Consider the following 18,392-nt stretch of genomic DNA (forward strand, 5'->3'; position numbering starts at 1 on the left):
GCACTCTGTCTTTCACACAGACTGCAGGGGAGCCGTTTTGCAGGCACTTTACAGTCGCTATTTTTAGCCCAAAAGCGCCTAAAAAAACGCCCCAGTGGGAAAGGTGTCTGTTAGGTTTTATGAGATGAAGGGGGATAAATAAATAATAAAAAAAAAAATCGGCCTAACATATCGGCCCAAAAAAATCGGCATCATATATCGGCCGCCATGATTTCTAAATATCGGCATCGGCCAGAGAAAAACCCATATCGGTCGACCTCTAAATACAACTACCAAGAGCACCACAGGACCTACGCTTCCAGGGAACCGACAGGGGGAACCCCGTGAGGTTCGCTGTTGGTTCTGCCATCAACTGGGTCATTTGGCGGCCCAGTGCCCAAGTCGGGAAGAACCAATGGAGTGTGACATGGGTCGCCGTCGCTCCATGTATATCCATGCATTATGTGCTGCAACCAACCTAAATCTGCATGAGTGTTTGGTGCGGGTCAATGGACAGGAGGTGGTAGCACTCCTTGACTCTGGGAGTGTCGTTACCCTGCTCCGATCGGATGGGTTGCCAAGAAAGCTGGTACCAAGGGAACGGGTCGGGGTCATCTGTGTGCATGATGATGTTAAAAACTATCCGGTGGCCCGTGTTACCCTGTGTACACCAGCAGGAACGGCTAAACTAAAAGTGGGGGTGGTCCCGGGACTACCTCATGATTTCCTAATCGGGCGAGACTGCCCCATGTTTTGGGACTTGTGTGAGCAAAAGCTCAAAGGTTCGGGGGGTTTCCCCCAAAAAGCAAGAACCCACAGAGGTGGTGAATAATACTGTGTTGCAGGAGGTTGTTACTAAGGATCAGTGCCAGGTTGCTGAACCTGTAGAACGTGAGCCCGGTCCCCTGGATGTGTTTGCGGGATTGGAAGTGGAAAGTACCTCCTCTGAGCCAGACATGTCAGATCTCGGGGGTTCCCGGGAAGATTTCCTTAGTACTCAGGTGAAGGACCCCACTTTGATCCCCGCCAGGGAACAGGCCACGGTCCTAAATGGTGAACCATAGCACCCTGTGGCGAACGTGAAGTTCCCCCATTTTGCTGTGAATCATGACTTGTTGTACCCAGTAACTAAGGTCAATCAAGAAGTGTTGGAACAACTGGTGGTACCCAAACCTTTTAGGTCTAGGGTGTTGCATTTGGCTCATAGTCATGTACTTGGGGGTCACCTTGGAGCGGCTAAAACTCAGGAATGGGCTTTACACCGTTTTTTTTTTGCCCGGTGTATATAGAGCAGGGGTGGCCAACCAGACAAAGACCAAGAGCCACATTTTTTACCAAGTTACCGCAAAGAGCCACATCATACGCATGGGCACACATGAACATCACCCCATCCCTTCCTCATACACACATACGTTTGCTGAGCTGGATTTATTGTAAATGTCACACACTGTTTTAACACTACAAAGACCACAGGCCAGTCATTTTCAACAATGAACACTGTGTGCACTCTCACACAGACAAACTCTGTTTAACCAAATCCATAACAAGAATAATAGAACAATTTACAAAACATTTTACCTTTTATTATGCGCATTATATGTGTTATTTAGTGAGACTTCTGGCAATCCTTGTCTTGAACAATCCTGTTCAAATCTGGCTTGTACTCCGATGTTGTAACTCGAAGCAATTCTTTCACATGGGTGTCGGTCAGAACAGACCGATGCTTCGATTTCACGTGTTTCAGGGTGGAAAACACAGACTCGCAGACATATGTTGACCCAAACATTGACAGTATCTTAAGTGCAGCTCGTTTGACATTGGGGTATTTTTCCATTGGCACAAGTTTCCAAAACTCAATGGTCCCTTCCTTTAAAGCAGGTTTCAGTTTGTCCTCTTCACGAAGATCAATCATCTCCATCTCAGCCGCACCCTCATCTATGACTAGCGGGGCTTTCAAACAGTCCGTCTCAGCGTTAAATGGGTCGACAAGGAACGTAATCTGTGGCCTTTTCAGTTGTAGATCACGGAACCGGGCCACAAAGCTTTCGTGCAGCTTTTCAACCAGTGTTGCATATCTGGCTCTTTGCTTGTTCAGGACGGCGCTGGTGACCTGCCCGCTGGCTTTTAGTAGAGTGGGAAAATGTGTTAAATCTCCCTTTTGAATATGCGCCTTGAACAAATTCATTTTGTTGACAAATGCAAACACACTTTGCACCAGATCAGGCAGCATTTTTAACTTACCCTGCAAGGTCAGGTTCAGTTTGTCCAAGTGACACAGCATGTCAACCAAAAAGGCCAGATCCATAACCCACTCGAGGTCCGAGAGCTGTGGATAGTCCTCGTTCTTCTCTTCCATGAACAGTTTCACAGCATCCAAAAGCTGGAAGAAGCGAGAGAGTACCTGGCCTTTTGACAGCCACCTTACAGTGCAGTGTTGCGGCAGGTCACCTGGAAGCCCTTGGTCCAGCTCAGCGATGAGATTCTTGAATTGCCGGTGGTGAAGCGCATGTGTACGGATGTAGTTGACGATTGCCATCACAGGCTTCATGACACTGTCCAAATTCAATGTTTTAGACACAAGTTGCTCGCTGTGTATGATGCAGTGGAAATTCCAAAACTCTGGAAATGTTTGGTCAGCTTTGCACAGCCCCACAAGCCCATTCACAGATCCAATCATGGCTGGCGCTCCATCTGTGGCTATTGCAGTTAGTTTCGCTATGGGCAGATTTGCTTTCACAAATGCATCCATCATTGTATCTTTCACATCTATGCCACGGGTTCTGTCTTTTAAAGGCATAATATCGAGGAGTTCCTCTTTGATCAAACAATCGTTTGACACAGACCGTACAAATATTGCCAATTGAGCCTTGTCTTGTATGTCACAACTCTCATCCAATGCGACACTAAAATACTCACAAGCTTGAAGATTAGAGTGCAACTTTGACTGAATAGACGTGTTAATGTCTGATATTCTGTGCTCAACAGTGTGGCGGGACAGTTGGAGGTCTGATACCATTCGTTTTAGTTTGTCGGTTTCAGGAGACAAGATTTCAACAATATCACAGAGGCATTTTTTAATGAACTCCCCTTCATTGTATGGCTTTTTGGCCCGTGCAATGTTCCAAGCCAGTTGATACGATGCAAGCGTTACAGTCTCTGTGTGCTTTGTAAGTTTTTTGAAAAACTTTGCCTGCTTTTCTGTCTGACTTTTCAAAGTAACCAACTTGTGCTTGCGAAGTTCAGTCCCTTTTGGAAATTCCTGGTCGATGTTAGCATGGAGTGAGCTGAAGTGGCTCTGAAGGTTTGAAGCTTTGAAATGCGACAAGGACACCTGACATATAAGGCAGAATGGCTTTCCATTACATTCAACAAAAAAATATAAACTCTCCCACTCTGTTAAAAACGTCCTGTGTTCTTCTTCATATTTTCGTTTTGCTGTGCATTTTTTCCCTGCCATTTTGCTCTTACTGAAAAACTGCCCACGTGTGCATTTGACGTAAATACAGAGCAAGGGGGCGGGGTAGTGAGAGTGAGGGGTGAGCGGAGGTGTGTATGAGCGGCAGAGTTCTGGTCGAAAAATTTGAAACAAACTCAGACGGATTCGAACGTGATGACATACGACTCGACTCGAATAAGGAATTCATAGCCAGGAGTAGCCAATAGCTGCACTAGCAAATTTCTCGGTAGCAACTGGGTCCGGCAGAGTTCTGGCCGAAAAATTTGAAGCATGTTTTGCAATTCTGACGGACTTTCCGAATGAGCGGACTTGGCCACACACAATCACACCAAACTCCAATGGATTCGAACATGATGACGTACGACTCGACTCGAATAAGGAAGTTCATAGCCAGTAGCGTAAGAGCCGCACGGAACCGGGCAAAGTTGCCGCATGCGGCTCGGGAGCCGCGGGTTGGCCACCCCTGATATAGAGAAATTAAGGACTACTGTGAGTCCTGCCCTGCCTGTCAAAGAACCGCTCCAATACCCCATTATCGCAGTCCGCTGGTACCGCTTCCAATTATCGAGGTTCCCTTTGATCGCATAGCCATGGACTTGGTGGGCCCCTTACCTAAGTCAGCTAGGGGACACCAATACATTTTGGTTGTCCTTGACTATGCCACCAGGTATCCGGAAGCAGTCCCTTTAAGAAATTGCTCATCCAAGGTCCAGCACGGGAGTTGTTTCAGATGTTCATGAGTACAGGGCTCCCATCCGAGATCTTGACAGACCAAGGTACCCCGTTCATGTCAAAAGTGATGAAGGAACTCTGTAACCTGTTTAAGATTAAACATTTGCAGACTTCGGTGTATCCCCCACAAACTGATGGGTTAGTGGAGCGGTTCAACAAAACCTTAAAGGGAATGCTAAAGAAAGCAGTTGAGGAGGATGGTCGGGATTGGGATTGCTTGTTTCCTCCCTTGTTGTTTGCCATAAGAGAAGTACCCCAGGCCTCCACGGGGTTCTCCCCCTTTGAGTTGGTTTATGGGAGACACCCCCCGTGGACTACTGGATATAATGAAAGAGACATGGGAACAAGAAGCTTCCCCGTATCGGAGTGTGGTCGAACACGTGTCTCAAATGCAAGACCGAATAACAAAAGTTATGCCCACAGTACGGGAACATTTGCAGGCTGCACAAAACGCCCAGAGTCGGGTATACAACCAATCTGCCAAGATTAGAGAGTTTAAACCTGGGGATCGGGTGCTGGTCTTGGTGCCTACCGTCGAGAGTAAGTTTCTCGCCAAGTGGCAAGGACCCTTTGAGATAGTTGAGAGGGTGGACAAAGTCAACTATAAAGTCCATCAGCCCACCAAACGTAAACCCTACCAGATTTACCACGTCAACTTGATCAAACCATGGAAAGATAGACCGGTTTTGACAGTCAGTCTGAAAGTCCCGGAAGACCCTGATGCTCAGATTAAGAAGGTAGAGATTGCAGAAGCTCTCTCCCCTTCTCAAAAACGGGAGTCCTGGGAGTTTTTGCAGAGGAATCGAGACATTTTCTCAAACCTACCGGGCCTAACCTCGGTAATTGAACATAATGTCATTACAGACCCTGGCGTTCGCGTAAACCTCAAACCCTACCGCATACCCGAAGCTCGCCGGAATATTGTGTCAGCCGAGCTTAAGAGCATGTTGGACCTTGGGGTCATTGAGGAGTCTTCAAGTAGCTGGTCTAGCCCTATAGTCCTTGTACCCAAGCCGAATGGAACCTGGCGGTTCTGCAATGACTTTCGCAAGTTAAATGAAGTCTCCAAGCCAGATGCGTATCCCATTCCCCCGGGTCGATGAATTAATTGAGAGATTAGGACTGGCCCGGTACATCACCACTCTTGACTTGACCAAGGGATACTGGCAGATCCCACTTTCCCCAGAGGCTAAAGAAAAAATTGCATTTGCCACACCCGAGGGCTTATGGCAGTATGCCCGAATGCCATTCGGGTTACATGGGGCCCCAGCCACTTTCCAGAGGGCCATGGACTTCGTCCTGAGACCTCATAAGGAATTCTCAGGAGCCTATCTTGATGACATTGTCATCTTTAGTAAGGCCTGGGAGAGTCACTTACCAAAGGTCCAGTTGGTCTTGGATGCCCTCCGAAGGGCGGGGTTCACAGTGAACCCAGAAAAGAGCAAGGTTGGGTTGTTGTAGGCAGGGGTGTGATTAAGCCCCAACTAAACAAGGTGGAGGCTATTCAGAAATGGCCTCGTCCACTCACAAAGAAACAAGTGCGTTCTTTCCTTGGCATTGTGGGCTATTATAGGAGGTTTGTCCCCAACTTTGCCAGTCTAGCAGCACCTCTGACTGATCTCACCAAAGGAAAGAACGCAACTGCCGATTGAAGCAAGCTTTGTGCCAGGAACCAGTGTTGGTAGCTCCCGACTTCCAAAAAGAATTCCTGGTACAAACAGATGCCTCAAAGTTGGGTCTGGGTGCAGTACTGTCCCAGGTGATTGGGGGGGATGAGCACCCTGTTGTGTACTTGAGCCGGAAGCTCACATCAGCTGAGAGGAATTATTCCATTGTGAAAAGGGAGTGTCTCGCAATAAAATGGGCTTTGGAGACACTCCGCTACTACTTGTTGGGCCGACCCTTTAAGTTAGTTTCAGATCATGCGCCCCTTAAGTGGATGGCCCAAAATAAAGATAAAAACTCCAGAATGACCCGGTGGTTCCTTCCTCTACAAGACTTCAGGTTTGTAGTGGTACATAGACCGGGAAAGGTACATCAGAATGCGGATGCCCTTTCCCGGGTCTACTGCCACTGGAGTCGTGGTGTCCAGACCCCTGGCCTGGAACAGAGGTGGGGGGGATATGTAGAGGGTCAGCCTGGGGCAGGTTTAAGAGGGGGTTAATTGAAGAAGGCAGGTACTTCCCCTTCAGACCTGCTTATTATCAGGTGTGCTGAAAGTGTCAGTGTGGAGTTGTTGAGTAGGAGAGACACAGCAGCATGCTGTGTGGAGGCGTCCATTGCTGGAAGGTGGACCTGCTGGGTGAGCTTAAACCACAAAAAGACCATGAACTGTCACCTCTAAGCCTGTGGGCTGACGAACTGTGAGCTGTACCTGTGTGCACATCTGTGTGATAAGACAAGTCTGTCTGCTCTTATGTTTTGTTTTTGTTGAATAAAAGCCAATTTTATTTTACTGGACTGCCTCTGAGCCAGCTCTTCACCCCCCTGATCCCCTACACTATGTACACAAAAGTGACAGTTATTTTTAGCCAATGACATCCAAATATGAAGGTTGTTCTCCTGATAAAGCTTTGTGAATGAAGCCGGATCTTTCTTCTGCTTCCAGTATTACGATGAAGTCTTCAGAGCGCGCTGCGGAAACCTAAAGATCGCCCAGCAGGGTATATGTGGCACAATTCCCAGCATCCTCCAAGTCCACAGGTAAGAGCCGAGGGGGAGGAGATTGGGTAGAGAAAAGTTATAGTCAGGGGTTGGACAGGTCACAGGAGGGGGAGGAGATTGGGTGGAGAACAGTTATAGTCGGGGGTTGGACAGGTCACAGGAGGGGGAGGAGATTGGGTTAGAACAGTTATAGTCGGGGGTTGGACAGGTCACAGGAGGAGGAGGAGATTGGGTTAGAACAGTTATAGTCGGGGGTTGGACAGGTCACAGGAGGAGGAGGAGATTGGGTTAGAACAGTTATAGTCGGGGGTTGGACAGGTCACAGGAGGAGGAGGAGATTGGGTGAGAACAGTTATAGTTGGGGGTTGGGCAGGTCACAGGAGGGGGGGGAGATTGGGTTAGAACAGTTATAGTCGGGGGTTGGACAGGTCACAGGATGGGGAGGAGATTGGGTGAGAACAGTTATAGTCAGGGATTGGACAGGTCACAGGAGGGGGAGGAGATTGGGTGGGGAACAGTTGTAGTTGGGGGTTGGACAGGTCACAGGAGGGGGAGGAGATTGGGTGAGAACAGTTATAGTTGGGGTTGGACAGGTCACAGGAGGAGGAGGAGATTGGGTGGGGAACAGTTATAGTCGGGGGTTGGGCAGGTCACAGGAGGGGGAGGAGATTGGGTGAGAACAGTTATAGTCAGGGGTTGGACAGGTCACAGGAGGGGGAGGAGATTGGGTGAGAACAGTTATAGTCGGGGGATTGACAGGTCACAGGAGGGGGAAGAGATTGGGTGAGAACTGTTATAGTCGGGGGTTGGGCAGGTCACAGGAGGGGGAGGAGATTGGGTGGGGAACAGTTATAGTCGTGGGTTGGACAGGTCACAGGAGGAGGAGGAGATTGGGTTAGAACAGTTATAGTCGGGTTGGACAGGTCACAGGAGGAGGAGGAGATTGGGTTAGAACAGTTATAGTCGGGGGTTGGACAGGTCACAGGAGGGGGAGGAGATTGGGTGAGAACAGTTATAGTCGGGGGTTGGGCAGGTCACAGGAGGGGGAGGAGATTGGGTGAGAACAGTTATAGTCAGTGGTTGGACAGGTCACAGGAGGGGGAGGAGATTGGGTGAGAACAGTTATAGTCGGGGGTTGGACAGGTCACAGGAGGAGGAGGAGATTGGGTTAGAACAGTTATAGTCGGGTTGGACAGGTCACAGGAGGAGGAGGAGATTGGGTTAGAACAGTTATAGTCGGGGGTTGGACAGGTCACAGGAGGGGGAGGAGATTGGGTGAGAACAGTTATAGTCGGGGGTTGGGCAGGTCACAGGAGGGGGAGGAGATTGGGTGGGGAACAGTTATAGTCAGGGGTTGGACAGGTCACAGGAGGGGGAGGAGATTGGGTGAGAACAGTTATAGTCGGGGGTTGGACAGGTCACAGGAGGGGGAGGAGATTGGGTGAGAATAGTTATAGTCGGGGGGTTGGACAGGTCACAGGAGGGGGAGGAGATTGGGTTAGAACAGTTATAGTTGGGGTTGGACAGGTCACAGGAGGGGGAGGAGATTGGGTGAGAATAGTTATAGTCGGGGGTTGGACAGGTCACAGGAGGAGGAGGAGATTGGGTTAGAACAGTTATAGTCGGGTTGGACAGGTCACAGGAGGGGGAGGAGATTGGGTGAGAACAGTTATAGTCGGGGGTTGGGCAGGTCACAGGAGGGGGAGGAGATTGGTTTAGAACAGTTATAGTCTGGTTGGACAGGTCACAGGAGGAGGAGGAGATTGGGTTAGAACAGTTATAGTCGGGTTGGACAGGTCACAGGAGGAGGAGGAGATTGGGTGAGAACAGTTATAGTCGGGGGTTGGACAGGTCACAGGAGGGGGAGGAGATTGGGTGAGAACAGTTATAGTCGGGTTGGACAGGTCACAGGAGGTGGAGGAGATTGGGTTAAAACAGTTATAGTCGGGGGTTGGACAGGTCACAGGAGGGGGAGGAGATTGGGTGAGAACAGTTATAGTCGGGGGTTGGGCAGGTCACAGGAGGGGGAGGAGATTGGGTGAGAACAGTTATAGTCGGGGGTTGGACAGGTCACAGGAGGAGGAGGAGATTGGGTGGGGAACAGTTATAGTCGGGGGTTGGACAGGTCACAGGAGGGGGAGGAGATTGGGTGAGAACAGTTATAGTCGGGGGTTGGACAGGTCACAGGAGGGGGAGGAGATTGGGTGAGAACAGTTATAGTCGGGGGTTGGACAGGTCACAGGAGGGGGAGGAGATTGGGTGAGAACACTTATAGTCGGGGGTTGGACAGGTCACAGGAGGGGGAGGAGATTGGGTGAGAATAGTTATAGTCGGGGGTTGGACAGGTCACAGGAGGGGGAGTATATTGGGTGAGAACAGTTATAGTCGGGGGTTGGGCAGGTCACAGGAGGAGGAGGAGAGTGGGTGAGAACAGTTATAGTTGGGGGTTGGACGGGTCACAGGAGGGGGAGGAGATTGGGTTAGAACAGTTATAGTCGGGGGTTGGACAGGTCACAGGAGGGGGAGGATATTGGGTGAGAACAGTTATAGTCGGGGGTTGGACAGGTCACAGGAGGAGGAGGAGATTGGGTTAGAACAGTTATAGTTGGGTTGGACAGGTCACAGGAGGGGGAGGAGATTGGGTGAGAACAGTTATAGTCGGGGGTTGGACAGGTCACAGGAGGGGGAGGAGATTGGGTGAGAATAGTTATAGTCGGGGGTTGGACAGGTCACAGGAGGAGGAGGAGATTGGGTTAGAACAGTTATAGTCGGGGGTTGGACAGGTCACAGGAGGAGGAGGAGATTGGGTTAGAACAGTTATAGTTGGGTTGGACAGGTCACAGGAGGGGGAGGAGATTGGGTGAGAACAGTTATAGTCGGGGGTTGGACAGGTCACAGGAGGGGGAGGAGATTGGGTGAGAATAGTTATAGTCGGGGGTTGGACAGGTCACAGGAGGAGGAGGAGATTGGGTTAGAACAGTTATAGTCGGGGTTGGACAGGTCACAGGAGGGGGAGGAGATTGGGTGAGAACAGTTATAGTTGGGGGTTGGGCAGGTCACAGGAGGAGGAGGAGATTGGGTGAGAACAGTTATAGTCGGGGGTTGGTCAGGTCACAGGAGGGGGAGGAGATTGGGTGAGAATAGTTATAGTCGGGGGTTGGACAGGTCACAGGAGGGGGAGGAGATTGGGTGAGAACAGTTATAGTCGGGGGTTGGACAGGTCACAGGAGGGGGAGGAGATTGGGTGAGAATAGTTATAGTCGGGGGTTGGACAGGTCACAGGAGGGGGAGTATATTGGGTGAGAACAGTTATAGTTGGGGTTGGACAGGTCACAGGAGGGGGAAGAGATTGGGTGAGAACAGTTATAGTCGGGGGTTGGACAGGTCACAGGAGGGGGAGTATATTGGGTGAGAACAGTTATAGTTGGGGTTGGACAGGTCACAGGAGGGGGAAGAGATTGGGTGAGAACAGTTATAGTCGGGGGTTGGACAGGTCACAGGAGGAGGAGGAGATTGGGTGAGAACAGTTATAGTCGGGGGTTGGACAGGTCACAGGAGGGGGAGGAGATTGGGTGAGAACAGTTATAGTCGGGGGTTGGACAGGTCACAGGAGGGGGAGGAGATTGGGTGAGAATAGTTATAGTCGGGGGTTGGACAGGTCACAGGAGGGGGAGTATATTGGGTGAGAACAGTTATAGTCGGGGGTTGGACAGGTCACAGGAGGGGGAAGAGATTGGGTGAGAACAGTTATAGTCGGGGGTTGGACAGGTCACAGGAGGGGGAGGAGATTGGGTGAGAACAGTTATAGTCGGGGGTTGGACAGGTCACAGGAGGGGGAGGAGATTGGGTGAGAATAGTTATAGTCGGGGGTTGGACAGGTCACAGGAGGGGGAGTATATTGGGTGAGAACAGTTATAGTCGGGGGTTGGACAGGTCACAGGAGGGGGAAGAGATTGGGTGAGAACAGTTATAGTCGGGGGTTGGGCAGGTCACAGGAGGGGGAGGATATTGGGTGAGAACAGTTATAGTCGGGGGTTGGGCAGGTCACAGGAGGAGGAGGAGATTGGGTTAGAACAGTTATAGTCGGGGGTTGGACAGGTCACAGGAGGGGGAGGAGATTGGGTGAGAACAGTTATAGTCGGGGGTTGGACAGGTCACAGGAGGGGGAGGAGATTGGGTGAGAACAGTTATAGTCGGGGGTTGGACAGGTCACAGGAGGGGGAGGAGATTGGGTGAGAACAGTTATAGTCGGGGGTTGGACAGGTCACAGGAGGGGGAGGAGATTGGGTGAGAACAGTTATAGTCGGGGGTTGGACAGGTCACAGGAGGGGGAGGAGATTGGGTGAGAATAGTTATAGTCGGGGGTTGGACAGGTCACAGGAGGAGGAGGAGATTGGGTTAGAACAGTTATAGTCGGGGGTTGGACAGGTCACAGGAGGGGGAGGAGATTGGGTGAGAACAGTTATAGTCGGGGGTTGGGCAGGTCACAGGAGGAGGAGGAGATTGGGTGAGAACAGTTATAGTCGGGTTTGGTCAGGTCACAGGAGGAGGAGGAGATTGGGTGAGAACAGTTATAGTCGGGGGTTGGACAGGTCACAGGAGGGGGAGGAGATTTGGTTAGAACAGTTATAGTCGGGGGTTGGACAGGTCACAGGAGGGGGAGGAGATTGGGTGAGAACAGTTATAGTCGGGGGTTGGACAGGTCACAGGAGGGGGAGGAGATTGGGTGAGAACAGTTATAGTCGGGGGTTGGACAGGTCACAGGAGGGGGAGGAGATTGGGTGAGAACAGTTATAGTCGGGGGTTGGACAGGTCACAGGAGGGGGAGGAGATTGGGTGAGAACAGTTATAGTCGGGGGTTGGACAGGTCACAGGAGGGGGAGGAGATTGGGTGAGAATAGTTATAGTCGGGGGTTGGACAGGTCACAGGAGGGGGAGGAGATTTGGTTAGAACAGTTATAGTCGGGGGTTGGACAGGTCACAGGAGGGGGAGGAGATTTGGTTAGAACAGTTATAGTCGGGGGTTGGACAGGTCACAGGAGGGGGAGGAGATTGGGTGAGAACAGTTATAGTCGGGGGTTGGACAGTTCACAGGAGGGGGAGGAGATTTGGTTAGAACAGTTATAGTCAGGGGTTGGACAGGTCACAGGAGGGGGAGGAGATTTGGTTAGAACAGTTATAGTCGGGGGTTGGACAGGTCACAGGAGGGGGAGGAGATTGGGTGAGAACAGTTATAGTCGGGGGTTGGACAGGTCACAGGAGGGGGAGGAGATTGGGTGAGAACAGTTATAGTCGGGGGTTGGACAGGTCACAGGAGGGGGAAGAGATTGGGTGAGAACAGTTATAGTCGGGGGTTGGACAGGTCACAGGAGGGGGAGGAGATTGGGTGAGAACAGTTATAGTCGGGGGTTGGACAGGTCACAGGAGGGGGAAGAGATTGGGTGAGAACAGTTATAGTCGGGGGTTGGACAGGTCACAGGAGGGGGAGGAGATTGGGTGAGAACAGTTATAGTCGGGGGTTGGACAGGTCACAGGAGGGGGAGGAGATTGGGTGAGAATAGTTATAGTCGGGGGTTGGACAGGTCACAGGAGGGGGAGTATATTGGGTGAGAACAGTTATAGTCGGGGGTTGGACAGGTCACAGGAGGGGGAAGAGATTGGGTGAGAACAGTTATAGTCGGGGGTTGGACAGGTCACAGGAGGGGGAGGAGATTGGGTGAGAATAGTTATAGTCGGGGGTTGGACAGGTCACAGGAGGGGGAGTATATTGGGTGAGAACAGTTATAGTCGGGGGTTGGACAGGTCACAGGAGGGGGAAGAGATTGGGTGAGAACAGTTATAGTCGGGGGTTGGACAGGTCACAGGAGGGGGAGGAGATTGGGTGAGAACAGTTATAGTCGGGGGTTGGACAGGTCACAGGAGGGGGAAGAGATTGGGTGAGAACAGTTATAGTCGGGGGTTGGACAGGTCACAGGAGGGGGAGGAGATTGGGTGAGAACAGTTATAGTTGGGGTTGGACAGGTCACAGGAGGGGGAGGAGATTGGGTGAGAACAGTTATAGTCGGGGGTTGGACAGGTCACAGGAGGGGGAGGAGATTGGGTGAGAACAGTTATAGTCGGGGGTTGGACAGGTCACAGGAGGGGGAGGAGATTGGGTGAGAACAGTTATAGTTGGGGTTGGACAGGTCACAGGAGGAGGAGGAGATTGGGCGGGGAAGCAGTGACTCTGTATTATGTTGTAGGTCTCTTCTGATATCTGTGGTGGGAGGAGGTCGCAGCAGTAATTCTGTGGGGGCGGAGTAGTGACAGTTTAGGGGCAGAGCAGTGACTGTGTGAGGGCGGAGCAGTGACTGTATTATGTTGCAGGTGTCGTCTTTTATTTTTTTATTATTAAATCTTTTTATTAAAGTTCTTAACAGACAAACAAAACACCGCACTTCATCATACACACACGGAGCCAACAATATGATAATACAATTTCAAAATCCAATATAACAATTTTATTTATCTAATGGAGAGAGAAAAGAAAAGAAAAGATTTTTCAGGTAAACATTAGTTCCTTCTTTCTCCAATGACCCCAAACATTTCTCATATTACGGATTGTGGTCCTCATGGGCATTCAATGTTGCAATCGGTTCATTCAGACACTTGGCCCACACTTCATCATACTTGCTAGGACAGTCTCTGTTCATATAAGTATCTCTATATAATGGAAGATTATTATTTACCGATTGTTTCCAATATTAGAGCGGAGGAGACCGAGGCTTCTCCCAATGCAGCGCAGTGGCTTCTTTTGTGTAAAATAATGTTATATTCGGGAACACTCGCTCCGACATTGTGGGAAGAATAGTCTCTACCAGGCCCCATAGACAGACATTGGGAATAGTGATTTGTCGTGTACACACGACCGTTTTTTCTGTCAGAATAAACTCTGACGGTTTTTCCGATGGAGTTCCGCTGAAACAGTCTTGCCTACACACACGATCACACCAACGTCCGATCGTCTAGAACGCGGTGACGTACAACACGTACGACGGGACTAGAAAAATAGCCAGTAGGTAAAATAAGTGGGGTAGATGGCGCTACCTTTGCGTGGGGAAAATGCCTAGTCCCTGATTTATAAACCAGAACTGCACCCCTTCAAACTGCAGTGCTCAAGTAATCAAGTAATAATACTACGATCGTATGTATCAGCATATAGTATAAGAAATAAAGTGCGACCAACCAGTAACATCAATAATGACATATAAGTGATTAAAAATTTAAAGCGGGAGTCCACCGGGACTCTGCGTTTTTTTTTTTTTTTTTAAAAGCCAGCAGCTACAAATACTGTAGCTGCTGACTTTTAAAATAGTGACACTTACCTGTCCAGCGCGCCCGCAATGTCGGCACCCGAAGCCGATCTCTCGATCGTCTCTCGGGTGCTGCCGCCGCCATCTTGGGTATGGGAATCAGGAAGTGGAGCCTTTCGGCTTCATTTCCCGGTTCCCTACTGCGCATGCGCGAGTCGCGCTGCGCAATAAGGACGGTCCCCGCTGCCTCTGGGATCTGTGTGTTTCCCAGCAGGCAGCGGGGCACTTGCGGAAAGGGGCGGGCACTTGCGGAAAGGGGCGTAATCTACGCCCCTTTCCGCAGAGAGCTATCCCGGAAGTGGGTGCAGAATACCTGTACTGTACAGGTATCTGCACCCCCCTCCCCCCTGAAAGGTGCCAATTGTGGCGCCGGAGGGGGGGAGGGTTCCGATGAGCGGAGGTCCACTTTAGGGTGGACCTCCGCTTTAATTACTCCTATATGTGAAAAAGTTAATACCATACAAAATTCCAGTTCATCAAAAAAAATGATATGTGTAGCAACCAAAAATACATATAATAAAAAGACCCAGAAAAAACAAACAATATTAATATTGTGAAATTAGCGCATCGCCAAAATGACAAAGTGCTCAGAAGATCAGGTGACTCTTGTGCTCAGAAGATCAGGTGACTCTTGTGCTCAGCAGATCAGGTGACTCTTGTGCTCAGAAGATCAGGTGACTCTTGTGCTCAGAAGATCAGGTGACTCTTGTGCTCAGCAGATCAGGTGACTCTTGTGCTCAGAAGATCAGGTGACTCTTGTGCTCAGAAGATCAGGTGACTCTTGTGCTCGGCAGATCAGGTGACTCTTGTGCTCGGCAGATCAGGTGACTCTTGTGCTCGGCAGATCAGGTGACTCTTGTGCTCAGAAGATCAGGTGACTCTTGTGCTCAGAAGATCAGGTGACTCTTGTGCTCAGAAGATCAGGTGACTCTTGTGCTCAGAAGATCAGGTGACTCTTGTGCTCCGAAGATCAGGTGACTCTTGTGCTCCGAAGATCAGGCGACTCTTGTGCTCAGAAGATCAGGTGACTCTTGTGCTCGGCAGATCAGGTGACTCTTGTGCTCGGCAGATCAGGTGACTCTTGTGCTCAGAAGATCAGGTGACTCTTGTGCTCAGAAGATCAGGTGACTCTTGTGCTCAGAAGATCAGGTGACTCTTGTGCTCAGAAGATCAGGTGACTCTTGTGCTCCGAAGATCAGGCGACTCTTGTGCTCAGAAGATCAGGTGACTCTTGTGCTCGGCAGATCAGGTGACTCTTGTGCTCGGCAGATCAGGTGACTCTTGTGCTCGGCAGATCAGGTGACTCTTGTGCTCAGAAGATCAGGTGACTCTTGTGCTCAGAAGATCAGGTGACTCTTGTGCTCAGAAGATCAGGTGACTCTTGTGCTCAGAAGATCAGGTGACTCTTGTGCTCAGAAGATCAGGTGACTCTTGTGCTCAGAAGATCAGGTGACTCTTGTGCTCAGAAGATCAGGTGACTCTTGTGCTCAGAAGATCAGGTGACTCTTGTGCTCAGCAGATCAGGTGACTCTTGTGTTCAGCAGATCAGGTGACTCTTGTGCTCCCCCTTAAGGGTCCCCACTCACCAGCTCCTGTTACCCCTACAGGAATTATAGGCATATATGGAAACCCTTGGGTGATCTCCCTTGGTGGCTTCTCCAGCGATTTCATCGGTAGCCTCTCGTGATGTCCCTCACTGGCTTCTCCAGCCGCTCCACCAGCCTAGGGTATCCAAACCGATCTCCTGCTCAGCACTTCACCAGTCACAGTATCCAAAAAGTGTTCTGTAACTCCCCAAGGCTAAGTCCTCATAGGAAGAGATAAGGCTCCCATAGTGTAGTAGTAAAAGGTAATTTATTTAAAAAACATAAAGCTAAAAACAAAAACTAACCCATCAGATGGGTAAGAATCTTAAAAAGCAACTACAATCTGGTCAATACAGTATGTAGAGGGGCCGGTTCACAGTGCGCGCTCCAACTGCGTTCCAGGCTCCCTGCTAGCGCACCGGAAATGATGTAAGTGCGTGGCTCTACCTTACGCGTTTCGTCATTGACGTTTTCAAAGGCGTCCAATACCTGCCTATGCGTCGTTCTTGGTCTGTCGGAACAGCGTACAGACGAACCGTTTCCCTGATAGGAATTGATTCTGTCGGAAAGATTTAAAACATGTTCTATTTCTAGGTCCGTCAGAATTTTCAGGGAAAAAAAGTCAGATGAGACCCACACACGATCGGAATATCCGATGAAAAGATTCTGTCTGACTTTTTCTGGCCGGAAAGTCCGACCGTGTGTACAATAGAGTTCAGTAGCTCCACCACTTCCACCCAAAAGATAACTATATATATGGAAAAGTTCAGAAGATATGTGTAAAGTCCCCCTGAATCTCTCCACGTCGCCGACACTCTGAAGAGCACACAGGATTTATCTTTGTGGCGTAATATATGCTCTATGTACCAATTTATATTGGATCATACCATCTCTCAAAGATATCAAAGATCACAGAGGGAAATCCCACACCCCTCCAATCCTCCATATCTAGATCTGGCATATCTCGCACCCACCTACCTCTAAGAACCTCGAATGGCAAGAAATGAATATAAGAGGAGAATAGAATCTCGAGGTTTGCCTATCCAGGCACTCGGACCTGAGCCCTACTTCTAAAGTGGATTGTCCAATCGTTAAGCTATCCTGTGGAAATTGTGCATGAAAACTATGAAGAAGCTGAAAATATCAAAGTAAATGGGAGCTTGGGACATGAAAAGTCCAAGTAAGTGTAGAAAAGGTAGATAGTTTCCGATCACTCGAGAAAGTCGTTTAATATTATAATTGGTCAATGCAATAGACTCCGGTGCTTTAAAAAATGTAGGAAGCGTAGGATTAAACCATAAAGGGACATTTTGTAGAAGAAGCGTCCTCAGGGTAATGCTCACATCTAAGCCCTTGTACACACGGGTCGGACATTCCGACAACCAAATCCGTCGGATTTTGTTCCGAAACTGTTGTATACACACGGTCGGACAAAGTTGTCGGACAATCCGATCGTTCAGAACGCGGTGACGTTATTTTGTTACGATGGGACTACGTTCAGGCTAGTAGCCAATAGCTTTGATGTAGGAATTTGATCTGAGCATGCATGGCACTTTGTCCCGATCGGAATTCTCTACACATGATCGGAGTATGTCCTATCGGAGCATTTTGTCGGAAAATTTTACCGGCAAGTTGGAAAAGTTGGTCCGTCGGATACTCCGACGGAAACAGTCCGATGGAGACCACACACAGTCGGAATATCCGACAAAACGGTCCGATCGGACACATTCCGTCGGAATCTCCGACCGTGTGTACAAGGGCTTAGACCAGCCTCCCAGGCTAGCATAGTGGTAAGCATTGAAGGGGTCGGCCGATATTTTGCCCTAGGGTCCCTAAATAGAAGAGCCTTAAAAGCATCCATAGAGCCTACTACTGCCGCTTCCAGATGGGTAGAGGAGTTCTATATATCTGGATTCAGCCACCATGCGGCGGCCACAACCGACCGAGTGGCCAAAAAGTATTTATATAGATGCGGGAAGGCTCGTCCTCCCTGCTCACAAGGGCCAATCGGGGTAGTTGATTCTTCCATCCCCATAAAAAAAGATGAGAAGAGTTTGTTCAGTTGTATAAGAAAGGACATAGGAAGCCACTGAGGGGAGATAAACAAGTACATACATTTTGGTATAATTTTCATTTTTAGAAGATGAATTCGTCCCGATAAAGACGATGGTAGAGACTTCCATGCTTTCAATTTCAACCCAATATCTCCCAGAATCAGAGTAAAGGAAATAAATTCAGAAGCTTGGCGGGAAATTACAACTCCTAATGCCGCGTACACACGACCGGACTATTTCGGCAGACTAGGTCCGACGGAATCATTCCATCGGACAGTGGCGGCCCGCCCATAGGGGGCGCCCGGGCGCCGCCCCCCCCTCTCCCTAGGTGTAAAAAAAAAAAAAAGTAAAAAAAAAAAAAAAAAATATATATAAAAGTTAAAAAAAAATAAAAAAAATAAAAACGGGCCCTTTAAGACATTTAAAAAAAAAAAAAAAAAAATGTCATTTAACAATTTAACATAGTGTACTGTGGCGCCGGTCACAGTGCACTATGAGAAGCGCCACGTCGATGCAATCACAAGATTGCATCCATGGCGCTTCATTTGCGGGTTAAAAACCCGCCTTG

General features: G+C 49.5%; 1 protein-coding gene across 1 annotated transcript in view; it reads left to right on the forward strand.

Annotated features, from left to right (window-relative positions):
- ARHGEF39 (Rho guanine nucleotide exchange factor 39) overlaps positions 1-18,392 on the forward strand; it is a gene marked incomplete in the record, with an annotated part of 172,684 nt that overhangs the window by 25,154 nt on the left and 129,138 nt on the right. The window contains 1 exon segment of the mRNA XM_077478238.1: positions 6,777-6,871. Within this exon segment, the coding sequence (XP_077334364.1) occupies positions 6,777-6,871 (95 nt within the window).

This window comes from Lithobates pipiens, unplaced genomic scaffold, assembly GCF_037356315.1.
Source record: "Lithobates pipiens isolate NorthernLeopardFrog02 unplaced genomic scaffold, aLitPip1_a1.2 Scaffold_13, whole genome shotgun sequence".
Lineage (NCBI taxonomy): Eukaryota > Metazoa > Chordata > Amphibia > Anura > Ranidae > Lithobates > Lithobates pipiens.